At 41.5% G+C, this 27,927-nt stretch overlaps 1 protein-coding gene and 1 non-coding gene across 2 annotated transcripts; both read left to right on the top strand.

Moving 5' to 3' along the window:
• Positions 1–19: 19 nt before the first annotated feature.
• Positions 20–27,896, top strand: CLSPN (claspin). Its single transcript, XM_040231707.1, has 25 exons — positions 20–183; positions 2,761–2,869; positions 3,405–3,853; positions 4,464–4,625; positions 5,939–6,016; positions 6,348–6,420; positions 7,047–7,155; positions 7,338–7,918; positions 12,927–13,118; positions 14,794–15,038; positions 15,964–16,139; positions 16,245–16,309; positions 17,028–17,227; positions 17,548–17,702; positions 18,495–18,721; positions 19,294–19,405; positions 20,362–20,437; positions 20,661–20,764; positions 23,722–23,886; positions 23,994–24,115; positions 24,364–24,491; positions 24,803–24,908; positions 25,678–25,760; positions 26,019–26,180; positions 26,514–27,896. The coding sequence occupies exons 1-25, from the start codon at positions 160–162 to the stop codon at positions 26,622–26,624; spliced, it is 4,014 nt and encodes a 1,337-aa protein (XP_040087641.1). The 5' UTR covers positions 20–159; the 3' UTR covers positions 26,625–27,896.
• TRNAE-UUC lies at positions 16,487–16,559 on the top strand. The gene has a single exon. It is a non-coding gene; the product is annotated as a tRNA-Glu (tRNA).
• Positions 27,897–27,927: the final 31 nt, after the last annotated feature.

A 27,927-nucleotide genomic window follows, 5' to 3' on the forward strand; every position in this document is an offset into this window, starting at 1 on the left:
ATTGGTGCAAATCATCGAGGGCGAGGCCTCCACTCCGGCTGGGCGCGAAAGCTCGAACGCCGCTGCCTGACTGGAGACGGCGGGAGCGGCTGCGTCTCGACGGGTAAGGGAACTGGGGACCTGTTTCCTCCCGAGTGGCGCGCTGAGGAGGCCCTGGTCATGACGGGTGAAGTGGTTTCCGAGGTGAGTTGGTGCCCTTGCCTCCATCCGCAGCTGCGGGGGCCCGGCGCCGAGGGATGGTGGGGGAGCAGGGGTCGAGCCGGCCGAGCGGGTCGCGGAGGCGGGAGGACTACAGTTCCCGGCCCGCACCGCGGCGGTTCGGCTGCTCGACTCGCGCGGAGATAAATCCGCGGGCCCCGCGCGCTCGGGAGCCAGCGGTCCGCCCCGGCTCTGGGTCCCTCTCGCCTCAGTCCCTCGGCCGGGTTGTACCAGGTCCTTGCGTCGCGCTCAGCCGGCCGCCGGCCCCAGCTCAGCCTGCTCCGCCCGCCCCTTTGGCGCGTTTCCGGTGGCGAGAGCGCTTCCTACAACAGCGCCCCCCAAAGAGGAAGGACCCAGCCGAACCGGACCGCTAGGGTGCTGTGCATGCGTAATCGCTCAGTCGTGTCCGACTCTGCGACCCCACGGACTGTAGCCCACCAGACTCCTCCGTCCCTGGGATTTTCCAGGCAAGATACTGGAATGGGTTGCCATTTCCTTCTCCAAGAGATCTTCCCGACCTGGGTCTCCCACATTGTAGGCAGACGCTTTACCGTCTGAGTCACCAGGGAAGTCGCGGCAGCATAATTCTCTGGACAGCAGGAGTCTTAAGGAGTTCCAAACTGGGTCTGGAAGAGGCCTCTGAAGTCATCGCCCTGGGTCCCGAGAAGGGAAGGCACCAGTCTTGGAAGACTTCCGGGTGGTGACTGGCTGATCGTTCTCGGAACTGGCATAGAGGCATCTTTCAAATCTGTGTTCTTTTTTGGAGCTGGGGCTGGAGTAAAACAGTATGGGGCAAAATTTAACGGGGCGCTAAAATACTCAGTAATCAAGATAATTTTTTAAACTTTTTTTATTGAAGTGTAGTTGAATTACCATGTTGTGTTAATTACTACTGTACAGCAAAGTGACTCAGTTACACTTATATACACATTCTTTTTCATATCCTTTTCCACTATAGTTTATCCCAGGATATTAAACAGAGTTCCCTGTGCTATACAGTAGGACTTTGTTGTTCAAGATAATATTTTATGTAGTTTTTAAAAAATTTAATGCAAAAAAATTCCATAATTTGGTTTTGAACAAGATATCAAACTGAAATGAAGACACAATCCAACCCTATATCTGCACTACGCTGCCTTACTCACCTGACTCTTAGCCTGGCCCAGGTTCCAAAAAAACTTCACAAAAGCAGGCAGCTGACCTCATGGGCCATAATTTACCCATTGCTTTTTTAAATTTTAATTTTGCACAAAAATCCTTTTGACTACTGAGTGTTTGAGACCTCCTAACCTCGCTGTGTTTCTGGCCCTGATTATTGCTTGTTCTGCTCCAAATTGCCTAGAGTTGAGTGATTAGGAGCATCACCTTGGAGTGAGCCATGTGGTTGCCTAAACTCAGTTTCCATAGCCACAAGTACTATTACTGCTTTGAGTTGTTGGGAGAATCAACAGCATACATCACGATCTTCAGTGATTCCTCTGTTTGTATTATTTTTTGTTATTATTTTAATAATTGCACTAAACATTCAAGTCAGCTTAGTAGTTGTCTCAGAAACTGTTCGATTGTGGTCTTGTGCCCCATTACATTACAGATGTATTTTCCCCCTTAGTAAGAATTTGATTCAGAGTCCTGCAAACACCAAGGTTGTTGGGGAACTGGTATCTAGGGTTAGCTTGATCATTGACTAGTCAAGTCATCCAACTAACTCCCTTCTCCTTAGATTTTTCACTTGTGACTTAAAAAATTGGAGGGGGATAGTTTGGGGCTGAATCTCAGACATAAACAAACATAGAAAAGCTGTTATAACGAACCCATCACCTTACTCCTACAGTTATCAAGTCATGCCAAGCTTGTTTCATTTACACCCCCATGCACTTCCCCCCCTTACTGGATTACTTGACACCAAATTTCCACACATACTTCATCCACAAATATGTCATTATACATATCTAAAAGGTAAGTGCATTCCAAACAAGATAACTATAATGTTATTACCATACCTAAAAAATTTAGAATTATTGCTTGATATTAAATTATCAGAGTTCAGATTGCTTTGACTCTTACATATACTTTCAGTTTGTTTGAATTAGGCTTAAGACAAAGCCTGCATATTGCAGGTATTGCTTTATCTCTATGTATGTGTAAATATCTTAACTCTCCTTATAAGTCCCCCTCCTTCTTTTTATTCTTGCAATTTATTGTTAAAGAAATGACATAGTTTGTCCTGTAGAGCGTCCCATATCTGGATTGCCTCTGTGTGATGATATTTAACATGTCATGGATACCCTGAGAAATAGTTCACACAGAAAAACACAATAATGCTTGATTCTTATTTACCATAACTCAAAGTGTTGCTTCTGTAATATCCTTCAAAGATGAACAATGAGTTTTAGTTTGTTTGTTCTAGCCAGTAACATTTAATGTCATCCTTTCGTTAAACCATTGTATTGGTTTTTTTCCCCTTATTTCAGTCTGATGATCCCATGATGATTTATGTATCTTTATGTACTTAGAGTGTTCTGTCACTTGCTGGTTAATACAAAGTATATTCTCATTTTCTAGGTTCACCTAGAAATCAATGATTCAAAACTCATTTCACAAGAGGAAACAGACAGTCCTTCAGACAGTGGACAGGGCAGCTGTGAAACAATTGGGCCCTTGAGTGAACAAGGTTTGTAACAGTCAGTACTTTATTACTTTTATTTTTAGGAATAGAATGTGGGGGCGTGGGTTGTAAGTGGACTGGATTAATTAAATTATTCTCTTGATTTTTAAAATTATTAATGCCTCACCTTGTTGTTTGTTCTGTTTATTATAAAAGCAAAATAATAGTGCATGTACTCTTTTGAAAATAACCACTTCTATTAAATTATTGAATGTATAAAGTATCTAAAAGCTAGCACATTGCCTGGTTAAATGTATTCATTCTGTAATAAAAGGATTTTTAACACCTGCCAGAAGGATCAGAACAGCTTTACACTTTGTAAATATATATAATTACATTTCTCAGTAAGAGATATTTTCCAGGGAAAATGTTTTTCAAAACGTATTTTTAGATTTGCTTTGCTGCAATTAGTTCTTAGTTACATAATTTCACAAGGTGATATATCACTTGGATAATTGGATATGATTTTGAGGAGTGGTGGGACTAGGAAAAGGCCAAATGACAGTAGACCTCTAAAAAAAAAAAATTGTGTTTCCTCCAGATTCAGATGAAGAGATATTTGTGAGCAGGAAATTGAAGAGTAGGAAGGTGCTGCAAGAGAGTGACTCTGAAAGAGAAGACCCAGATGTGTCTCCAGAGAAAACTACCTATGACGATGCTGAAGAGGAGGATAAAGAGAACCTGTGTGCTGGGAAGAATGGAGAAGCCCGAAGGATCTATAAAACTCTGGCAGACAGTGATGAAAGTGACATTGAGGAGTCTTTATGTCAGGAGAATTCTGAAACCCAAGTGACACCTTGCTTGGAGATGAGTCTCCAGTCTGAAAACTCTATGGACTTTACAGTTGACAGAAAGATTTCCAAAAAGCCCATTTGTGGTAAAGAAGGAACTGGAGGAAAAGCAAAAGTGAAATCAAAGCGAAGACTTGAGAAAGAAGAGCGAAAGATGGAAAAAATTAGGCAGCTGAAAAAGAAGGAAACAAAAAATGAGGTACATTTGAACGAATAATTTGCTGTTTCCAGGGCAGATTAACGTTTTAGGAAAAAAGAGTTGCTTTTAGTTCTTGGAGGTTGTTTCTGCACTCAGAATATAGCTTTGAGTTGATTGTTTTGCAATGAGGTATGTAATTTCAAATCTGTTGTTTGTTGGTCTCATTCTCCATTTTGGATACAAGAGGACATTTCTAAATAAATAGATTTCTGATTTTCTTTGTGAGCACACAGAGTTAGTCTTTGCTGTTTCTGATCTGATGAAAATTAGCTTTCATAGGAGGAATTTTCATGCATCCATCCATCGGAAGTCTTTGTTTGCAACTAGAAGAACTGTCCTCAAATTTTATAAACTAGTTGCTTAATGAACTGTTAATTGACTTTTCAAAAACAAAGGTACTATTGATTAAGTTAGTTTTGGACGATTGCATCGGATCACAGCATGGATTTCAAAGGATGACAAAGGAACCAGTGATAATGTTCTAGGATGCCATATACTTGTCTGCTCATGACACGTGAACTTTTCTGTCCTGATGCATTTTGCTGTATGATGTAGTAAAATACTGGATTTAAAATGATTGAATCTTGTTTTTTCCTTATGTGTTATCCAGGAAGATGATGTGAAACAGCCATTTAATGACAGTGGCTGTCTACTTGTGGATAAAGACCTTTTTGAAACTGGGTTGGAGGAGGAAAATCACTCTCCATTAGAAGATGAAGAGTCGTTAGAATCAATAAGGGCGGCTGTGAAAAGCAAAGTGAAAAAGCACAAGGCAAGTAAACAATGATTCCAATACGAGTGAACCCACGGCTTCGAACCTTTGCTTTATGTTCTGATTTACTGATGGAACCTTAATTTTTTTCCAATACGAGTGAACCCACGGCTTCGAACCTTTGCTTTATGTTCTGATTTACTGATGGAACCTTAATTTTTTTTTTTAACTGAAGAAAAACACATGTCAATTGATATAAATTTTTCAGCTGTTAATTTTGGAACCATGCAGTACAAGTAATAGACATGCTAACTTGTTTGGAAACTAGTATTTTCATTGTCCTGACCAACTCAAAGCTATATTCTGAGTGCAGAAACAACCTCCAAGAACTAAAAGCAGCTCTCTTTTCCTAAAACGTTAATCTGCCCTGGAAACAGCAAATTATTCTTTCAAATGTACCTCATTTTTTGTTTCCTTCTTTTTCAGCTGCCTAATTTTTTCCATCTTTCACTCTTTTTCTCATGTTTTCGCTTTGATTTTACTTCTGCTCTTCCTCCAATCCCTTATTTATCCCAAACTAGTATTCTCATTACTTTTTGAGGCAAAAAGTAAGGTGCTTTATTTTATTTATTTAGTGGGCCGCGTTGGGTCTCCATTGCTGTGCGTGTGTTTTCGCTGACTGCGCTTGCCGGGGGCGCCTCTGGTTGCAGTGTGTGGCTTCTCATTGTGGTGGCTTCTCTCGTTGCAGAGCACAGGCTCTAGGCCTGAGGGCTTGGTAGCTGCTGCTTACAGGCTCTGGAGCACAGGCTCAGTAGTTGGTGGTGCGAGGGTTAGTTGCTCTGTGGCACCAGACCAGGGATCAAACCCATGTCAGCTGCGTTGGCAGATGGATTCTTAACACCAGACCACCAGGGAAGTCCCATAAGATACTTTATGTTGTATAAGAAACGGGTGAAAAAGGGGAAGAGATGTAAATTTTATAATTTAATGGCCTCTAGGAAATGAACCTATAGGGTTTCCAGAAGGCTATGAAAGAGAAGCATCAGTCAAAGCATCCTTGTCCTGAGTGTTTGGAAGCATAATTGTTCTTCCTAAGATTATCTTTTTAGCTCCCTGAGGGGTCATTGTCCCTCTTTAGGGAAATACAGAGGTGTAAGAAATGAGGCCCCAAGCTCCATTGGAGACATCTAATTTATTTTCTAGTCATTACAGGATGTTGTGTGTCTAACATTTTGTGTTTAATAATTATTGATTTATTATTAATGTAGCATGATGTGATGTTGGAGTGCAAAAACAGTCTTTGCATAAGCAACATCCTCTTGTGTCGGTTTAATTTTTGTCTCTATTAATCCATTTGCAACCTTCTCTTTTAGAAAAAAGAACTGTCTTTGGAGAGTGGGGTCTATTCATTTGAAGAAGAAACTGAGTTGTCAAAAGGCACCACGAGGAAGGTGAGGTAGAGCCCTATATATTAATATTTGTCATGCTGAGCTCTTTTTCCAGGAGATTGTGGATTTCTCAGGAATTTTATTGTATCTGTTGTATTTTCCTGATTCCCAGGATATTGCTTTGTACATACATAGTAGGAACACAGATATGAATTAGGTTGAATCAGTTCTAAGAGACTTGCAAATAAATGAGCTCTTGAAGTGTACATTGTATTGAGTTTATTAGAGATGACTGTTTCTTCTCTATCTTTTCTTGGGAAGAGCAGACTCTTAAGGGATATCTATCTTTCTTGGTAAAAGCATTAATGTAGTCTCACTTTTTGTTTTCTTTAAGGAAAGAAAGGCAGCCAAGTTAAGTAAGGAAGCATTAAAAAAATTGCATAGTGAGACTCAGCGCCTTATTCGAGGTAAAGAAACCTATACGGTAAACATTGAAGTTTAGAATTGATCTTGATGAATGGCCTTTGTTCTAAAGCCTCTGAAACATTAATATAAACTAAGAAAATTTCCAGAACTAGTGGTGGTAAGAAGGGAATTTTTCATTTTAAAAATTTATTTAAAACTTTAAAAAAATGTTTTGGCCACGCAGCACGTGGGATCTTAGTTCCTCAGCCAGGAATCGGACGCAAGCCCCCTGCTTTAGCAGTGCAGTTTTAACCAATGGACCACCAGGGAAGTCCCGGGAGGGAATATTTTAAAGGGTTGTCTATAGTCTGGCTGCATCAGGATCTCTTTTACAAACCAAATTTATAAATTCTTAGGCCCCACAGAAATTCTGACTCAATAGACTTGAAATGGGGTTCAAAAATTTGTATTTTTAAAAAAACTTCTTGGATCAGTTGATTTCATAGCTAGTTTTAAAAGCCACTGGTCTTTGTGGAATTCTTTTGTACTTAGATCCTGTTTTATGTTAAAGGCAGGATTGTTTTCTATTTCTGGTGATGGCTTTGGTTGTACTGTTAATTAACTGAATGTAAAGCAACATTTCAGACTATATAGTATATGCATTTGCTTGTTCTGTTCCATTTTATAGAGTCTGCACTTAATCTTCCATATCACATGCCTAAGAATAAAACCGTTCATGAGTTCTTCAAACGTAAACCCCGGCCCACTTGCCAGGGAAATGCCATGGCGCTCCTGAAGTAAGAACCTTCTTTCCTTGTGATTATAATTTTCATAAACATTCAGTTTTGAGGCAAACACCTGGTGTCAAAAGTTCAGATTCCTCGGTCCTGTAAAACTGATCTAACCAATGCATTATGTGCAAAGGGTTGGGAATGTTTCGCATTTAGGAGAATGTTTAACTCCAGCTTGTTTTCTCTAGGTCCACTAAGTATCAGGCAAGCCATCACAAAGAAACCACAGACGCTGAAAGCACAACTGAGATGAATGGCGACCACCACAGCAAAGACTCTGCACAGACAACAGGTGCAGGATGTGCAGTGGAAATTAATGCGCTTCCTGCAGTTTCAAAGGAACCCCAGATCACTGCTGGATCCGATGAGCCTTGCGGGAAAGAGTTGACAGGAAGTGAAGAGCTAGAAGTTCCAGAGAAACAGGAGCAAAGTGATGCTAGACCTTCACCTGGGGACGTCTCGGTGGCACGTCAAGAATGCAGCGTCCTGGGGAACAAGGACAGTGAAGAGCATCAGACTGAAGGGCTTGTGGCACCTGAACCTCATGCCCTTGAGCAAGAAAAAGGCCTGAGAAGAACAGAAGCAGCAGATGAGAAGGTGGAAGAGCCCAGCCAGCAAAATGAATCAACAGCAGTGGTGCCGCTTGAAAAAGCAAGGAGGTTCACTGTGGATAGACTTAAGCAACTGGGAGTAGATGTTTTCGGTAAACCTCAGCTGGGTGCTGACAGAGATTCCTTTGTGATACTTGAAGAAGCTGAAACCAACAGAGGTAATTCTTTGAACTGTGGGGAGCTTCTCTAGAATGATTTGTTCTGGCAGCTTCTATTATTTGCCAGTGTGGAGGACAGGGAACACAGGGGAAACAAACAACCACACGTGGTCTTAATACCGATGTACCGGATATGGATAAAAATCACTGTGTACATTTGGCAAGGTATCAGGACATTCTGAACTTCGTTTAGAAGGGAAACCTGTTGCTAGTTAATGTACAGAGGAGGGTACATTGGTGGTGTTTTGTGGTATGACATTGATAAAAGCATTATTCAATTCAGTTTTTCGGTTAGAAACATCAGCAAATTGCTTGCAAAACTGAATTTCTTTTCTTTCTTTTTTTTTTTTTCACTTATTCAAGAAATATTAAACTACCCACTTCATGTAAGATGCTGTAAGGCATACTTGAGAAATCTGACATTTATCCTACGCTTAAGCTGCTTAGACTCTAGCAGGGGAGATAAGAAGGAAGCAAATAGCAGTAATACAGGAAAGTGGCATCTTCTATCAGGAACATGTGTCACTAATAATTGGAAAAAATTAACATGGAAAAAAGGTAGTGTATTCTTTGCTGAAAGAAATATTAAGAATAAAGCATGGAAGTTCAGAGAAGGGATGTTTCTTACAATAGGTGGTTAAAGGAAGGCTTGAAGAATAATCAGATGTAATTACATGTTCACTTTCTTCCCCTTTATACTTCAGTGAGGATCTTACGGCTTGTTCCTCCTCTATCCCCTGTGCTTCCATAGTCGATGACTATATGTTGGGCAGCCATGTTTACTGAATGAATTAAGGAGTGAATGAATGATTCTTCAAGAGAGAGCCCAAGGGACTTAGCTGGAGGTCCAGTGCTTAAGATTCTACACTTCCACCTCAGGGGGCACGGGTTCTGTTCCTAGTCAGGGAACTAAATCCCTCATGCTGCATGGTGCAGCCAGAAATAAAAAAAGAGAACTTAGGTATTCCCCACTTTGGGTAGATTTCCTGATTTGTAGGTAAAATTGGGTTTCCCTCCTCTACTTTGAGGGAGTGTCATTTGATAATTAAGAGCTTAGGCTTGGTAGCAAGATCAGAATTTGAATCTGGACATTACTCACTATTTAAACTTGAGTATGCTATTTGACTGCTCCAAGGCAACTTTAAAAAAATGAAATAACACTTCTGGTTCACAGTGCGGCACTAGAGTAAAGCTGTTAATAATGCATACAAATGGAAAGCATAAAGACACACTCGAATGGTAGCTGTTCTTTTTATTATTAGTGAAATTATTTACATCGAGATGCTGCTTCATTAAATAGCATATGGTTGGCGGGTGCTAGGTCAGCCACAGTATCAGTTAAGTCATTGATTGAATGGGTGGATTTTGTGGAAGTGGAGGGAAGGACGTTCTTGGGAGGGACAGAAAGAGCTCTGTGTGGTACATATTGGGAGGACGTGTAAGTCAATTTGACCAGAGCAGGTGGTGGGGTGGAAGAGCTGTGTAACAGAACTAGCGTAGCTCTATTAGCAAAGAAGCCTGGGAATAAGCTGGTGCCCAGAGCAGGGAGAGAGTTTTGTTGTGTGGGACTAGACGTTACCTAAATAGCCTCAGACTAACAGGTGAGGAAGAAACTTATACTAGACGCTATGAAATTTTGTTACATGGGAATAGAAGTTTTCTTTATCATCTCAGACTGAGAAACAGGAAAGGGAAGAAAACTCCTTTTTTGAAACAGTGGAAACAGTGTCAGATTTTATTTTGGGGGGCTCCAAAATCACTGCCGATGGTGATCACAGCCATGAAATTAAAAGACCCTTACTCCTTGGAAGGAAAGTTATAACCAACCTAGATAGCATATTGAAAAGCAGAGACACTACTTTGCCAACAAAGGTTTGTCTAGTCAAGGCTATGGTTCTTCCAGTGGTCATGTATGGATGTGAAAGTTGGACTGTGAAGAAAGCTGAACACCGAAGAATTGATGCTTTTGAACTGTGGTGTTGGAGAAGACTCTTGAGAGTTCCTTGGACTGCAAGGAGATACAACCAGGCCATTCTAAAAGAGATCAGTCCTGGGTGTTCATTGGAAGGACTGATGCTAAAGCTGAAACTCCAATACTTTGGCCACCTGATGTGAAGAGTTGACTCATTGGAAAAGACCCTGATGCTGGGAGGGATTGGGGGCAGGAGGAGAAGGGGATGACAGAGGATGAGATGGCTGGATGGCATCACTGACTCGATGGACAAGTTTGGGTAAACTCTGGGAGTTGGTGATGGACAAGGAGGCCTGGCGTGCTGTGATTCATGGGGTCGCAAAGAGTTGAACACGACTGAGCGACTGAACTGAACTGAATGTATTAGATACTGATTGATTTTTCTTTTTTAGTATTATCTTTAATTCTCATAACCCCAAGTATTATTTTGCAAATGAAGAAAATGAGGTTTGGAGAGATTGGGTAATTTTTCCAACGCTGCAATTGCTTATACAGGGAGCTAGGACAATGCCTGGCTCATAATAGGCATTATTTTTAACTCAGGATATGTTTTCCTTCAGAACTAATATTTGACATGAATGTTGGGTTTCCAGATTACTCTGTTTCATAATATATATAAAGTTAGGGTCAGCATTCATTCATTTTTGCAGTAAACTTTTACTTAGCATGGTGTTTGGTGTTGCTTGCTGTATGTACCAGTAAGATGTAGTCCCTGCTCTCAAGGAATTTTAAATCTAATAGGAGTTACAGGCAGGAAAATTGGATATTAAGTGCTATGCATACCTTGAGCCTAGAGAGAGTTCCTCACATGGAGTCAGGGAAGTTTCTAGAAGGAGTTGATACCTGAGCTGAGTCCCGAAGCCTGAGTAGGAGATACAAGTCAGAGAGGTGAGGGAGGGCTTTCTTGGTGAAGGGGACAGACCTGCAAAAGACACAGAGACAAGAGAAAGCAGAGGATGCTCTGGTCAGCTAAAGTGAAGATTGCAAGGTGGTTGGTGACCAGAGGCCAGAGGGTGCAGGGGTTTTAGGTGGAGACATGAGCTGGAGTGGAGATGTTTCACTTAAAGAGGAGATGAAAGCTGGGAGAAGACTGAAGGAGGTAGAGGAGCTTGAACAGGGGTTCTGTGATGAGGAGGGTGGTGATTGAGTTGCGTAGTAAAGGACAAGGGAAGTGGGTGCTCCGTTGGGTTGGGGGATGAAGAGTTTTGAGGAGCCTGGCTTTCTCCAGAAGAATGAAAGCTACTCCTGCCTCACTCTTATTTTAGGTCCTGAGTAATCTTCCTCCCCTTCCATTTGTTTTATTCTCTTGGCACCAATGATGACCTTCCTACTTCTGTTCCCTTCCCACTGCCACTGCCTGCTGTTTCCAACTTACTGAACTAATAAGAAATGGGATGCAGACTTACAGCTTCTCTCCCTACTCTTTGGTTTGCAGTGTAAACATGCCATCCCTTTGGAGTTGGATTTTTGCAACTAAATAAATGATGTTGTTGTTGTTTAGTCACTAAGTCATGTCTGACTCTTTGTGACCCCATGGACTGTAGCCCACCAGGCTCCTCTGTCCATGGGATTTCCCAGGCAAGAGTCCTAGAGTGGGTTGCCATTTCATTTATCCAGGGGATCTTCCTGACCCAGGGGTTGAACCCACTTCTGCATCTCCTCCATTACACGTGGATTCTTTACCACTGCGCCACTTGGGAAGCCCAGTAAATAATGTCAGGGACTCACTGAAAAAGGTTTCTTTCCAGTTCTCTTTTTCTACTAAGACCCTTTAGAGAGGGGAAAAACCACGTCTGGATGCTAACCACAAAACTACCGAAGTATGAGTTGAGTGAATTTTAGAAAAAAGAACCAAACTTGGAGTACCCTGGACACATTATCATGGAAGAGAAGGTGTATGAGAATAGCCCGAACCCAAAGAAACTGTTCTTCTTTTCCTTTCTTTTCTCTTTACAGCTGTCAGCTCTCTTACAACAGATCCTGTTGTGGTATGATTGGCTTGTTATACAGTGAGTAGGGGCTGGTACCAGGTGACAGCTGGCTGAGGAAGAAAGAAAAGAAAGTTCTGAGCAAAAGCGGTGGGGAAAGGGAAAGGCCATATTGTGGTTAGACCACTGCACTCACTACCTGTGTATGTTCCCACTTGTATATAAGTTGATGTGTGGGGAAAGTCGCTCAGTCATGTCTGACTCTTTACAGCCACATGGACTGTAGCCCACCAGGCTCCTTGGTCCGTGGAATTCTCCGGGCAAGAATATAGGAGTGGGTAGCCATTCCCTTCTCCAGATCTTCCCAACCCAGGGATCGAACCCAGGGCTCCCACACTGCAGGTGGACTCTTTACCATCTGAGCCACCTGGGAAGCCCAGGACCACCTCTCAATGGGATTTCCTTTCTCAGTGTACTGATTATATCCGTGTAAAAGTTTCATAAAGAAACTTCAGCCCTGCCACCAAGTTACATCCTTAATGGCATTGATTATTATTTTCCTTTTTTTGGCCACACCACACGGCTTTGGGATCTTAGTTCCCTCCACCCAGGGATTGAACCTGGGCCCTCAGCAATGAAAGCTCAGAGTCTTAACCACTGGCTTACCAGGGAATTCCCTTTTTTTCCATTTTTAAAATAGACCTTGCTTGTATTTAGAGAGATTGCTAATAAACAGTGAGATGTTCAAAATACGGAATATTTTAAAAGGAGACTGAAACCTGTGACAAATTAAGCCCTTGCATAATTAAGGAGTATGGTATTTTTCTACCGGCTTAATGCTTTTTTAAAAAGAATTGCACTTATTTAGAAAGTTCAGGTGTAAATATCTACCCTAAAAGGAGTTTTAAGGAACTCATTGAGGAAGAACAGTTACAGTAGTCCTTTAGTTTGGGTTAAGTTACATGAATTGAACACAGGTGTTGGTAGCAAAGGAGTTTTTGGTGTCTCTCTGTACTTTTTTTTTCCTTACAAGTTTGTTGAACCTAGCTTGTACTTCTTAACTGGAATCTAAAAGGCAAACTGACATACTGGTTGGTGCTTGGTTTAGAACTGGAAGCCTTGAAGCAGCGTTTCTGGAAGCATGCTAATCCAGCAGCCAAACCCAGGGCTGGTCAGAAGGTGAATGTGAACATCATAGTGAAAGATGTGGGCACTGACGGGAAGGAAGAGCTCAAGGCAGACGTGGTGCCCGTGACTTTGGCAGCTGAGAAGCTGGATGGGGCAAGCCACACAAAACCAGGTATGTGAGTTCACGGAGTCGTTTTTTTTTGTATGTTTTTACTGACCCTGAGTCGGGTGGGGTGCCTGACTCTTGTACTCTGGCTGGTCTTTATGGCTGCTGAAGACCCTATAGTGAGACATTATAGAATCTTTTTCCTTGGAGACTCTGTAGATTGGATATGGCCTAGTTGTATGAGGTGGGTAAGATGACTTTATTTCTTAAAATAATTTTTGTCTTATTGTTTAAAAAAATACCCATTGTAGAAAATAAATGGAATAAACACCAAATTTCTGCAGTAAAAAAATTTCTGGAATAAACAAAAAGATTTTTCTGTCAGAGACATCTGTAACCATGTTGCATGCAGGTACATGTCTGTTTGAAAGATAAAATAATAATGCAGTCATACATCATACAATCTGCTTTGTAATCTGTATTAGGGACAGGTCTGTTGTTCCCACTCCCACTTTGAAAATAGGAGCAATTTATCACATAGAAAAAAAATAAACACTTAGGAAAAGGTATAGAATGAAAAATTAAGGAGAGGACATATGTATACCTATGGCTGATTCATGTTGATGTTTGGCAGAAAACAATAAAATTTTGTAAAGCGATTATCCTTCAGTTAAAAGACAAATTAAAAAAAAAAATTAGTCTTCCCAGAGGCAGCTTAGCAATTTCTTGTGTGTCCTAGGAAAATTCATATGCATTTACTATTGTGTAAGTGTGTGAGAGAGAGACACTGAACGCTTCCTCTCTGCCAGACGCAGCTCTAGGTGCTTTACAGTAAATAACGTCAGCATCCTTATTTTATATGTGAGGAAACTGATAAACAGAGCATTTAAACAACTTGCTCAAATTTATATAACTAGTAAGTAAGAGAATTAGTAGCCTAATCCAGACCATCTAACTCAAGAGTTCAGATATACATATTGCTTTTGAGGGTTTTTTTTAACATCACGTGATACTCCATTGTACAGGTATAACACGATTTGTTTAAGCATACTTCTGTTAAGGGACATCATGTTTGTTTCCGTTTTAGTATTTCACACAATATTGCATCCTAATATCACATATATGTTAGTAAATGCTGATGCAGAATGCCTTACAGTGGAATCACTGAGTCCTAGTCACATTTTCCATCAAAATAAGTTGTACCAATTTTCACTCTGAATGACAGTAAGAGTTCCTGTTTCTTCCTGTTAATAATGGATATAACAAATGTTTGCCAAATATATAAAAAATGGTATTATTTTGATTTGTATTGCTAGTAAGAAGTGAGGTTAAGCATTATTTTTAATACAAGTTGATATCTTTCGCTTATATTTACTCTTGAGTTGTTTCTCTTTTTCTTCAATGTGGGTACAGTTATCAATATTTTCCTTCATGGCTTCTGAACCAGAGATTTTTGAAGGTCCACTTGCCTCCGTTCCTCTTTTTTTTTTTTTTTTTTTTTTTGCTTTTATAAATAATAATTTCATAATATCTGTAATATCCCAATTATGGGAGTTATCGCCTACACTCAATTTCTAATATTCCCCCTTTGTTAAGATAACAAAAGCCTAAAATATGAAGGTCTCTGATTTTCCTTTTGTGATGTGCCTAAAACACTTCTGGAGTTGCCTAAAATGGACGCTTGTGTTGTTGTGTGTAGTCGGTCATTGCATCTAAAACATCTCTTCATACTTTTGCTCAGGGGAAAAGCTTCAGGTGCTGAAAGCTAAACTTCAAGAAGCAATGAAACTCCGAAGGTTGGAGGAGCGTCAGAAACGCCAAGCATTACTCAAGTTAGATAATGAGGATGGATTTGAGGAGGAAGAGGAGGAGGAGGAGGAAGAAATGACAGATGAGTCTGAGGAAGATGGAGAAGAGGAGGGAGAGGAAGCCTTGGAGGAGGAAGAGGAGAAAGAAGAGGGAGAGGAGGAAGAAGGCAATGAGGAGGTTGCTGGCAATTATGTGGTTTTGTTACTAGGTCATGATGAATACGGGAAAGAGAAAATCAGATCTGAGTAAGAGGATGATGAGCATTTTCGACTAGAAGAGATTTCAGGGTCAGAGATGAAGGTAGCTCATGTGTACTAAATCTTAGTGCATTCAATTCTTTCAGCCCCATGGAACACCTGCAGTTCACAGTCATGCCCTGGCTTCTACCTGTTGGTTTACATATTGTACTATAATGCTGATATCGAAATGGCTTTCTAGTAAAGACTTTTATCTTTGTTGTTCATTTAGATTTCTCTATTTAGGGGGAAAAAAAAGCACTTTTAACATTGGCCAGGTTGAGGTCTGGAATAAATTCTCAGGCTAAGACCTTCCCAAGTTAATTGTTGAAGAAGGTATTTGTAGATGGGCCTCTTGCCCTCGTTCTAAGGTATTGTTTTCCACCTAGAGAAGACAGGTGATGATAGGATTTTTGGTATTAGGAAAAAGAAAAGTGTCCTTGTTTGAACAGTGGAGTCATTTGAAAGAGCTGGTTAATGTTTAGCCCTGGGTAAAAGAAAAGGAAAGCCATGGCTGAACCGAGCAGGGTGTCACAGTCTGGTTGAAGGCCAGGAGTTGTCCTGCAATCTCAGGCTAATCATGCAGTCTCTTATTGACTCAGTTAAATGATAATCCAGTTCATTCAGAATCTCGTAGCAGTTTTGAAAGGGTGAAAGGTAAAGTAACAAAGTGTAAAAGAGCTCTAGAAGTGTCTACAACTAATAAATTGTATTAATGATGGTGGCTGGACTGAGCTTTCTTCGGGTTTACCTGTTCAGATTTAAGACGTGACTTGTAACTAAGCAGCCAGATTTCAGGCTAGTATGTTTGCTTTAAAAATTTTTGACTTGTACTATTTTGTTTTTGGGTGGCGTGATTGGTAAAGACTGCAGAATTCCTTCTCGGTGGTGAAGAAACAGAAACCAAAGATGAGAAGGAAATAGATAAAGAAAACGATGATGGCAGTGGTGAAATTGGCAAGTCAGTTGGCCTCTCTGTCCCCAAGCCTCTCTCATCTGATTCTACCTTCCTTCTATTCAAGGACAGCTCTTCCAAGATGGGGTAAGTAATTCTAAGGAAAGATAAGATTCCCTGGTAAATACCAGGGAATTTGCCCCTCTTGGAAGAAGTAGAAACAGATATTCAATTTACCTACTTATTTTGTAGTTACTCTCCTAGTGAAGAAAAATCAGAAATAGATGAAAACTCAGGCAAAAGACCTAGCAAATTAGGTAAGTAGTGACTCTTAATGTAGAACTTGACACTTGATTTTTCTCTGATCCTCCAGCTTTAACATTTAAGGACTACAATTCCTTAAGGTTCCATTTTTCTGAACCTTGGTAAACTTTTCCCAGTCTTACCTGTGACAGTGATAGGAATTTATGAACTATATTGTTTTTCTTGGGAATTCCCTTGTGGTCCAGTGGCAAGGACTCCATGCTTTCACTGTTGAGGGCCCAGGTTCAATTCCTGGTTGGGGAACTAAGATCTCACAAGTTGCATGGTGCAGCCAATAAACAAACAAAAAATCCCAAATATTTTTCTTGGTCCAGTTTTTGAAATCTTACATGCAGCTTCTTTCCAGTTGACCCTGAGCATTTAATAGGTCGTTAGTGAATATGTGTTGATTGAGTGAAACATGAAACATTTCTATCCATGTAGATCAAAGGAAGATGTATAAGTAATTAGATAATGGAAAGGGTAATCATAGGCATTAGGGAAGGTGAGAAAAAGATAGGAACTTTGAGGTGTCACTTAGCTCAGAGTGATAAACCCTGATTGTATGATGCTATCTTAGTACCATAATTGACCTTTAATGTAATGTTTTGAAACATGGAACTTGAGAGGTTTACCAGTGGATCTTACCAGACAGTTTCATTCTCAACTCTTTTTCCTAAACAAATCTGACTTATTTCTGGGAATCATGCACTTAAAATTGTCTTTCTTTAGATGAAGATGATTCATGCTCATTACTGACAAAGGAGAGCAGCCACAATAGCAGCTTTGAGCTGATAGGCTCTACACTTCCATCCTATCAGCCTTGTAACAGACAAACAGGCCGTGGGACCAGTCTTTTCCCTACAGCAGGAGGATTCAGATCTCCTTCCCCAGGGCTATTTCGAGCCAGTTTGGTCAGTTCAGCCTCTAAGGTGAGATGGTAATGGTTTTCTAATCTCCTCCCCTCCCACATTGCTAAATAAAGTGTGTCCAAGCCCAAAACTCCCACCACATTATGTATGTTCAGTTTTAAAAATCCACCCCCTTTGTGTATTAAAAACAAGCCTCATCCAGGGTTCTTTCTTTCTTGAGGATGTTTTTTTTTTATGCTTCCCTTGGCTATGCATTGTCCTCCCCAACTGCAATTGCCTGAGAGTAGATTAGATTTTACAAATAGCAGCTTCTGTTGTTGTCATGACAGTGAATGACATTTTTGTAAAATGTTTTTTGTTTGGTTTTGTTTTGGTGCCAGAGTTCAGGAAAGCTGTCTGAGCCTTCACTTCCCATAGAGGATTCCCAAGATCTGTATAACGCCTCCCCAGAACCTAAGACACTTTTCCTAGGAGCAGGAGACTTCCAGTTCTGCTTAGAAGATGACACTCAGAGCCAACTGTTGGATGCAGATGGGTAGGTAGCTTTATGTTTCTGTGGGTGGGATTGTGCTGGGTACTGCTTAATTTTGTTTAAAAATAAAGCGAGCTTCTGTCACTCCATCTGTGCTTTCTCTTCTGAGAAAGAGAGGTGTGCAGACCATTAGTATTATATTCTACAAGTCTGAACAAAGTCTGTCTAGAAAATAAAAAGTAAATAGCCTTGCTAGCGTTCTGATCCTTCAATTTCTACCTTATTAGACCTGCATAACTCTTACAAGGTCATCAAATTTCCCTGTATCCATATCCCTGGGGGCTCAAGTGGTAAAGAATCTCCCTGCAGTGCGGGAGACCTGGGTTTGATCCCTGGGTCGGGAAGATCCCCTGGAGAAGGAAACAGCAACCTGCTCCAGTATTCTTGCCTGGAGAATTCCATGGACAGAGGAGCCTGGAGGCCCCCAGTCCATGGCATCGCAGAGAGTCGGACACGACTGAGTGACTAACACTTTGACTTTTGTCGCACTACGTTAGGATTTTTGGGTGGCATTGAGAATTGACATCTCTGTGGCACATTATGTGGCCGTAACACCAGGCCCTACTCTAGCACCATCTGAAGCCCCAAATTAGCCTTTACCCTTTGTCTTTTGAATAGCCTTCTTTCATAAACATCCCCCTCCCTCTTAAGGTTATCACAGGCTAAAATCTGACACTCTTATCTTCTGGTTCAGAATTTAGCTTCTAACTTTGCTTTTGGAAATGAGTTCAGGCTTTTCCCCCACTACTTTTTTTTTTCCTGAAGCATTTCTTACACTCTTCATTGGGCTTGTAGGTTCTTAAATGTTAGAAACCACAGGAATCAATACCAAGATTTGAAGCCTCGGTTGCCGTTGGCCAGTATGGATGAGAACGCCATGGACGCTAACATGGATGAACTGTTGGATTTGTGTACCGGGAAGTTTGCATCTCAGGCTGAAAAGCCTCTGCCTGGGAAGAGTGACAAGAAAGAGAACATGGAGGAACTTCTGGATCTTTGTTCAGGAAAATTTACTTCTCAGGGTAATTATCCAACAAAGCAGGAAGGCTCACCCACCCAAATACCGTAAGTCAGTGTCCATGCGAAGAAGTCCCTTAATCTCAGGTGAAATGTTCACAGAAAACAGCCATGGTGGATTCTTGAACCTAGGTTGAATTCACTGCTTAGCTCCTAACATTTAGAGCTCTTCCTTTTTTAGGGTGGTGAAGTATCACCTTAAGACTGCTTTAACTTTGGCCATATGACTTGTCATTTATGGCTAGAATATGTGCAAAGCTTAGAGCGGCGTCTGCTGCAGAGTAAACTTCATATAAATGCTAAGTTATTACTTCCACCTGTGCACCCCTTTCTCCTCACACCCCTGCTAGAATGTAAGCTCTTTGGGAGCTGGGATCTTTGTTTTATTCACTGCGTCTCCCTGGTGCCTGGCACATAGTAAGCACTAAATAAGGATTTGTTGAATGAATGGATGGTGAGCTCTTTTTGGCAAGCTTACCTTAGAACTGTGTTGAGCTGGCATGTCTTCAGATGGCTGGGGAAAGAGGATAAAGCTGTCAGTTCTTGGTGACAAATCTTTTTCTTTGTTGTAATGTAGATGTCTCTACTTTGGATCCATCAGAGTTAAATAAGCAGGAGAAGGAGAGCAGCCTGGGTGATCCAATGGAAGAAGCACTCGCTCTTTGTTCAGGCTCTTTCCCAACAGACCGGTGAGTCCCAGTGATCTGAGGGAATTTGGCAAGTTCCCCCTTCTGATAAAGTACAGGGGTAGCTTCTTTGGGCTTAGCGGTAAATGGTCATCTTAGGGGCTTCATATCCTGTCTGAGAGTTGCAGTGGGTTTGAGTCTCATATTTGAACAGTGAAATTATTTATTATAATGCTTTCATTTAGTTGATTGTGAACAGGGTAAAAAAGGCAAGAAAAACCACATGGAAGCTCTCAACATCACCAGTGATTAAGGAAATACAAACCAAAACCCCATTTCTTAAATACTTCCTCCCTCCCAGCAGTTATTCCACGTTTGGGTATATACACAAAAGAACTGAGAACACAGTTTCTTAGTAAATATTAGTACACCCGTGTTCCTAGCAGCATTATTCATAATAGTCACAAGGTGAAAGCATCCCAAGTGGATGCATACATAGTGGAATATTATTCAGCCTTTAAAAAGGATGGAGGTTCTGATACATGCTAAGACATGGATGAACTGTGAGGAGATTATGCTAAGTGAAGTGAGCCATTCACAAATATGCAAATACTGTATGATTTATACGAGGTTCTTAGTGTAGTCAAATTCATACAGACAGGAAGTAGGAAGGTGGTTGCCAGGGGCTGTGCGGCGGTAAGAATGAGGAGTTGGTATTGAAAGGGTATAGAGTTAGTTTTTTAAGATGAAAAGTATTCTGGAGGTTGGTTGGATAACACTGTGAATGTACTTAACACTAATGAACTGTACACTTAAAATGGTTAAGATAGCAAACTTTATGATGTATGTATTTTATCACAGTTTAAAAAAAATTTTTTTTTTTTGAAAGGCAGGGTATCTTGTTTCCTGTTTTTGAAGAGATTGTTGGGGCTATAAGATATTTTCAGTCCCTAAGTTGGCTGACTGCTTATAGTTGGCTTTCAACAACTTGTGTATGGATTTGTTGATTTGCATCTTAGGGAAGAAGAAGGTGAAGAGGAGGAATTTGGAGACTTTCGGCTTGTCCCAAATGATAATGAGTTTGATAGTGATGAGGTGAGTTTGAAGGGAACAAAGTAATCATAACTGAACTCCGTGTAGAGCTGCTGGGGAGTTGTGTTTGTTTTGTAGTTTGAATTCTTGAGAAGCCTGTTTGGCATGTTATCAAAAGCAATTTCCTAGACTGAAATATTTGGGCAGAAGTTTCTGAATCCTGTCTTAGCTGAGGACGCATTTTTATGCTGTGTAGCTTTGCCCGTGATACTGTATGATTTTGCAGGATGAGCACAGTGATTCTGACAAGGAGGATCTGACCCCGGAAGACCGTGAAGACGAGGATGAGGAAGACCTCCTGCAGCAGTCGGAGAAGTCAAAACGGCAAATGTAGGTGTTACAGCCCTTCCTTCCGTTGCAAGAAAGTTCTCCTGACAGTTGAGCTGTAGCTTGCCACCACCATTTTACCTACATTTACTGGTTCTATTTTTGCTTTTTGTGGTTAACACAGATTGAATAACATCCATTTACATGATATCTTTTGAGTATCCAAAGATAGTCACATCCTCTTCAAGTGATTTCTGTACTAAACATCCCTAGTTCTTCAGCTGTTTCGCACGTGATGTTGCTTCCAGACTCTTCACGTATGTGGATTCTCTCTTTATCTTCAGGTGTGGTCTGACTACTGCTCTGTGTGGTGGTGCAACCTCATCCCTTGCTCTGGTTGCCTACTACTTGTAAAGTGACCAGTAAGCATAAGAGCTGAGTCACTGGAGAGCCTGAAGATCCAGTAGATGATTAAAATTCTCATATCTTTTTTCCTTTGAATTACCAGCATCCCAGGTCTTCCTCATCCTAGTTTCAGGCAAATGACCCACTGTTAAATTTTTTAAATATTTTGTTGTTTTGATTATGAAAGTAAGCCATTTATTTTAGGATATTTAAAAGAATACAGAAAGATAAGGCATCCATGTCCACCATTCAGAATATTTGTGAAAGCGGTGGTAGTGGTTATTATTGCCTTTGCTAGGCATATATTTTCATATGGTTGAGATCTGTAAAGTTTTTTTTATATATACAGTTTTGCATCTTGCTTTTTTCACCACTTACTATATCTGTAAATATTTTTCCATGATATTGAAAATTGTATAAAAACTGTTTTAATAGATATTTCACATTTTATTGTATGTGGATGACTTTTAGATTTCAAATATAGGACTTCAGATTGATCCTTGTTAGATTTATTTTGTTGTGTTTAGCCCATCATTCCATTCTGTTGAGATCAGTTTTGGATTCTAATTTGTCACCTGTCAAATTAACCATCTCATACAGCTTTGGGTCATCTATAGATTTTTTTCTAAGGCAGTGGTTCTTAACCTGATTTAACTATAGTGTCCTTTGTTCAAATGCAGTCTTATAAAGAATGGCAGCTAAAAGTTGAGCGGCTCAAAGAGGGTTAGATGGGAAGATTGAGGAGCTTAGTGGCTTTTGGCCCCTGAAGGAATTCCTCAGGAACCCTAGGATTTAGAGGAACTCAGCTTTAAAATAATAATGCAAGTCTTTGATAAAAATCACCTTTCAGAAAGCCATCAAGCTTCTGCCATTCTCGACCATCGATAACAGCGATCTGAACGCAAGGCAACAGTAGATTTGTTTTCAGTATGACCTGAAGTCAGAAAAACCAACCTGTGGTGGTGCTGATTACCACTGACTGAGCCTAAAAGACGCTGACTCCTTGGAAGGAAAGCTATGACCAACCTAGACAGCATATTCAAAAGCAGAGACGTTACTTTGCCAACTAAGGTTCGTCTAGTCAAGGCTATGGTTTTCCCAGTGGTCCTGTATGGATGTGAGAGTTGGACCGTGAAGAAAGCTGAGCGCTGAAGAATTGATGCTTTTGAACTGTGGTGTTGGAGAAGACTCCTGAGAGTTCCTTGGACTGCAAGGAGATCTAACCAGTCCATTCTGAAGGAGATCGGTCCTGGGTGTTCATTGGAAGGACTGATGCTAAAGCTGAAACTCCAATACTTTGGCCACCTTATGTGAAGAGTGGACTCACTGGAAAAGACTCTGATGCTGGGAGGGATTGAGGGGAGGAGGAGAAGGGGACGACAGAGGATGAGATGGCTGGATGGCATCACCGACTCAATGGACATGAGTTTGAGTGAACTCTGGGAGTTGGTGATGGACAAGGAGGCCTGGCGTGCTGCAATTCATGGGGTCGAAAAGAGTCAGACACAACTGAGTGACTGAACTGAACTGACTGAACTGAGCCTAAATAGTCACTGGAAGGACTGATGCTAAAGCTGAAGCTCCAATACTTTGGCCACTTGATGGAAGCAGCTGACTCATTGGAAAAGACCCTGATGCTGGGAAAGATTGAGGGCAAGAAGAGGAGGGGGCGACAGAGGGTGAGATAGTTGGATGACATCACTGACTCAATGGACATGAGTCTGAGCAATCCCCCAGAGAGAGTAAAGAACAGGGAAGCCTGGTGCACTGCAGTCCATGGGGTCGGGTGCACTGCAGTCCATGGGGTCACAAAGAGTTGGACACGACTGAGTGACTAAATAGCAACAAATGAGCCTCAGTCATACCTGTAACTTGTGGGTCAAGATTTGGCAGGCTGTACGAAGACCCCCATGGACGGAGGAGCCTGGTGGGCTGCAGTCCATGGCGTTGCGAAGAGTCAGACATGACTGAGCGACTTCACTTTCACTTTTCACTTTCATGCCTTGGAGAAGGAAATGGCAACCCACTCCAGTGTTCTTGCCTGGAGAATCCCAGGGACGGGGGAGCCTGGTGGGCTGCCGTCTATGGGGTCGCACAGAGTCGGACACGACTGAAGTGACTTAGCAGCAGCAGCAGCAGCAGGAAGACCCCAGTCTATTACCTTTCCATACCATACTATCTCTAGTCTATCTCCTGAAGCTGGTAAGCTTAAATGCAAAACAAAATAGTATGAACCTTCTGACAGGTATGTCTCAAGTATATAGAGGAGATTGAGAGTTCTGGCTTTAGAGTCACCAGCCTAGGTTGAATCCAGACTCCGCTGCCTCCCAGCTGTGTGGCCATCAGTAAGTTGTTTACTCTCTGAGTTTCAGTTCCTTCAACTGTAAATCAAAAGGAACAATAATAATATCCCCTCCCTGAGATAATGCAATAATGTCCCAAAGCACAGTTATTGGCACAAAGTATATATTAAATAACAGGCTTTTAAGTATTATACAAATGTATTATTATTATTAATTTATGCTTGTTATTAGAGATGGCTTTGTTTTCTGCTTTTGTCATTACTGTGCGTATATTAATTGTTGTATTTTCCAATTTTCAATATTGTTTTCCAGGAGATTAAAGAAATACCTGGAGGACGAGGCAGAGGTGTCAGGGAGTGATGTGGGAAGCGAAGACGAGTATGATGGGGAAGAGCTTGATGAATATGAAGAGGATGTGATTGATGAAGTACTTCCTTCTGATGAGGAACTGCAGAGTCAAGTCAAGAAAATACACATGTTAGTATCCCAACAAGCCCTTCTGAGCAGTGGGCTGCATCTTAAGGCAGGCTCTATAACCAGCCAGAGTGGCCCTGGCTTTGAACACTGTATTTCTCCCGTCGTAGGAAAACAATGTTAGATGATGATAAGCGGCAGCTACGTTTGTACCAAGAAAGGTACCTTGCTGATGGGGACCTGCACAGCGATGGTCCTGGACGAATGAGGAGATTCCGATGGAAAAATATAGGTATCTTGATCATTACCTTTAGAAGCAAATGGTACAAGGTCCATGTTTGTCCAATTTAAGCCGGCAAGCGGAGGTCAAAACTATAGCAGACAGTTGTGGAGGACCTGGCCTTGACCTTTATTTTCCATTAGTGGATGGGAAAAGCTTGTGTCAGTATATTGTAAATGAACAGGGTTCACTAGTGTCTGTCCAGACACCCTCTCTTGTGGGGATTGCAGAGTGCTAATAGCCTTAACTCTTTGCTTTAGATGATGCTTCCCAGATGGACTTGTTCCACAGAGACTCTGATGATGATCAGATTGAAGAACAGCTTGACGAGACGGAAGCCAGATGGAGAAAGGAGAGAATTGAACGAGAGCAGTGGCTTCGGGACCATGTAGGAAGCCTGCAAGAGATTCGCCTATTCCAACCCTAGATAGGAGGGTCATCTCAGTCACCCACCTTGTCATGATAGTTGTCAAAACCTTGGGCAGTGTATTGCTGTCTCTTTTAATCCTTGAATTTTCTTTTGTGCTTTGAAAAGATTACTATGGGCAGCTGTATTCATGTTTTTTGTCCAAAATACTTTTTTTTTTTTTTTTGTCTGAAGCAACAGAGGGTAGCAAAAAGGAAAACAAATGTTATCCCAAATACTCTAGCTTCCAGGCTATGCTAATTCTGTTAATGCTATCTGATTTTTATTTTCAGGCACAGCAGGGGAAAATTGCAGCTGAAGATGAAGAAGAGATTGGGGAAGACAGTCAGTTTATGATGCTGGCCAAGAAGGTTACAGCCAAAGCTCTGCAGAAGAATGGTGAGCTCTTAGTCCTTCACAGGGGCTGTCCCCCTGGGCTATTGGTGCTGGAGCCTTGGAGGTGACTCCAGCCTTCAGAGGCTGTTGCAGCTTAGTCATGGACCTGTGTCTAATATTATCTTAAAGGGGCCCCTTGGAATGGGCAGAGACAATGTTATTTCAATCTAATTCTATTGGATATGGTAGTAGAGAGTGTATATAGCTGGTTTTGCTTTATGTTCTAAGGCAGCTCGTGCATGTGTGCGTGCTAAGTTGCTTCATTCGTGTCTAGCTCTTTGTGATCCCATTGACTGTAGCCTGCCAGGCTCCTCTGTCCATGGTATTCTCCAGGCAAGAATACTGGAGTGGGTTCCCATACCCTCCTCCAGAGGATCTTCCCAACACAGGGATCAAACCCGCATCTTAAGTCTCCTGCATTGGCAGGCAGGTTCTTAACCACTAGCGCCACCTGGGAACCCCTGTAAGGCAGCTCAGAGGAGTGAATTCTGGCTTCTTTGTTTAGTCGCCCAGGATTATATACCTAAGTGTTAGAGCTGGAATTTGTCTTACCACTGTTGTTTTTCCTTATTATTACTGTTAATTAGGCAATAAGTTTAGCTGAATTGTCTGTCTTAACCACTTACTATACTTTCAAATCATGATTATAAAATAATCAGAGTTCCTCTGGCCTCAGTTTGTTAGTTTAGTTAAGGGCCTGTTAGTTTGTTTAGATTTAAAAGTAATTTACCCAGTTTTGCCCAGAGCAGGCCTCTCTGTCTTTTCTTTTCAGTCAGTCACACCGTGGTTATTCAAGAATCAAAGTCTTTATTCAGAAATCCTTTCGAAGCCATCAAACCGGGAAGTGACAGCCAGGTTGGTTGGGGACCTTGTTCGCCTGAAGTCATGATTTGCAATGTTAAAAGGCCTCAGTCAGGTTAAGGGAATGCTCTGTCATTAGGGGAGGGAGGTGGCTGTGGGAAATGGAAGTAGGTGTCAAAGGAGCCTGCTATCTCTTTTCTATTTGAGCAGGGTAGAAATGTGTCCCCTCCATACCTGGCGGTTGCAGGGAGGAGCTGGCTTCTCCTTTCTTGGAACTTGGAATTTGATACCAGATGACTCTTCTTTCCTCAGCTGAAGACAGGCTCCCTGCTCAACCAGCCCAAAGCTGTGCTTCAGAAACTGGCTGCCCTCTCTGACCTCAACCCCAGTGCTCCCCGAAATTCTAGAAACTTTGTCTTCCATACACTTTCTCCTGTCAAGGCTGAAGCAGCAAAGGAATCATCTAAGCCTCGGGTAGGGAATTTGAGAACTCATTCTGTGACTCTCCAAAGCAGAGTGAATGAATGAGTGAATTGAATTGAATTGAAAATATATATGTACTTCTGGCTTAAAGATTTATGCTATAGTGTTAATCTTGCATTCCCAGTAAGGTACAAGGGGATTGCTACCCCCAGTAAGTATAATCAGCTGTGAGACTTGCCTGGAAATTTTCAATTTCTTTTTTTTCCTAATTATCCATGATTTAACTATGAGCTGCTTAAGAGCTAATTGAAGCTTAAGTATGAGTGAACCACAGCCTGTACAAAGGTCTTGAGTTGATTCTTGTCTCTTTTCTCTGCTCTGTAGGTACGAAGAAGGGGTCCGTCTTTAATGACATCCACTTCACCTAAGCGCCTCAAAACAGATGATAGCACTTCAGAATCGAAGCAAAGCATCTTCCGTTACTTGGAAAGCTAGCACTATGAGGGCGCCAGCCCCTCTGTGGGGACTCCGTTGAGAGTCTCTGGCACTGAAGGCTGGAATTGATGCTCACGCGGATGATCCCCACCTCCTTCACAATCAGTGCATTAAGATTAAGGACAGAGATTCCAGTTCTTTCCACCGTGTGGCTCTGGACATCTCTTTCCTAGTATTACTTCCTGGGTTGGCCACTAACAATTCTGCAGTGTTTACAACAGCAACTCATGGGATACCTGGGTGTCCTCCATTAAATATTTGACATTTTACCCTAGCAACTTCCTGGATTGATTCCTTTTGGTGAAAGGGGTAGTTGGAGGAAGAAAAAGTGTGACAGGACAGAAAATTACAGAAAGCAGTGAATATTGAAACTGAGATGATGCCTTCATACCCCTACGATGTGCAGGATAGTGACTAGGACTCAGTGAAAGAGAGACTTCTTAGAGGAGCTAAGGATCAACAGATGGGCTATTTCATAAGTCATGCCCCTTCCATTTTCCTTTCTGGCCCTTCCCAAGACAGTCTCAAATCTCCAGTTCACCTTTGCTTCCTGTATAATAAGGACTCAAACTGGTACCCAAGTCAGAGCAAATTTTCTGGAGTATGAGGATGAAGATAGCAGGTTACACCTGGTGGCTATCCACATTAGATATTCCGTGGAGCAGAGACCTCTCTTCTAGGACTTCAATTTTCAATTTGAAACACTGTTGCTCAAGGACATACTTCTCATTCTGACCGAAGAATTATATATAATCATTATTTATTGCATTCAGCTGGGTTGAGTATGTTGCCCTGACCAGTCAGAGGACAATGAAGTAATAACTTCATTACTTATTTTGAGAGAAGACCATCAAGGAGTTTCATCAAAATGTTGTTAAGAGGATTGCCACCAGTCCCAGTTTTCTCTGAACCACCATGAGGCTCTCAGAATTTTAAACAGACATTTTTTCCTCCCTCGGAACCAAACGTCACTGCTTCCTTGGAAAAGCGTCCCATGTAAACACTGTGCTTTCACTGTCATGAGCTGGACTTGGGAAGCTGGGTGAGCTGTGCCAGTTTTTTTTAACTGGCGATTGAGGAATATCAGCTTAACTGATGGAATTAGGATATAGGTTTTCTGCAGTTGTTTCTAATGTACAAGATGCTGACTTTGATGGAATTTGCATTTGTATATTTGTAATCTTGTAACAGAGAAAATGTATATAAAGATGTTTTAATATGTATATAGTTTTTCAATAAATCCAGTGCCTTGACGGCACGATTTGGTGCCCAGACTAAATGCTCATGCTTGGGTCAGAACCTG

This window comes from Oryx dammah, unplaced genomic scaffold (genome assembly GCF_014754425.2).
Source record: "Oryx dammah isolate SB20612 unplaced genomic scaffold, SCBI_Odam_1.1 HiC_scaffold_28, whole genome shotgun sequence".
NCBI classification, from domain to species: domain Eukaryota; kingdom Metazoa; phylum Chordata; class Mammalia; order Artiodactyla; family Bovidae; genus Oryx; species Oryx dammah.

Coding starts and splice junctions, on each gene's coding strand:
- CLSPN (XM_040231707.1), top strand. CDS start 160: ATGACGGGTGAAGTGGTTTCCGAG. Junction 17,703..18,494: donor CAACTGTTGGATGCAGATGG/GTAGGTAGCTTT, acceptor TTGGGCTTGTAG/GTTCTTAAATGTTAGAAACC. Junction 18,722..19,293: donor AGGAAAATTTACTTCTCAGG/GTAATTATCCAA, acceptor GTTGTAATGTAG/ATGTCTCTACTTTGGATCCA.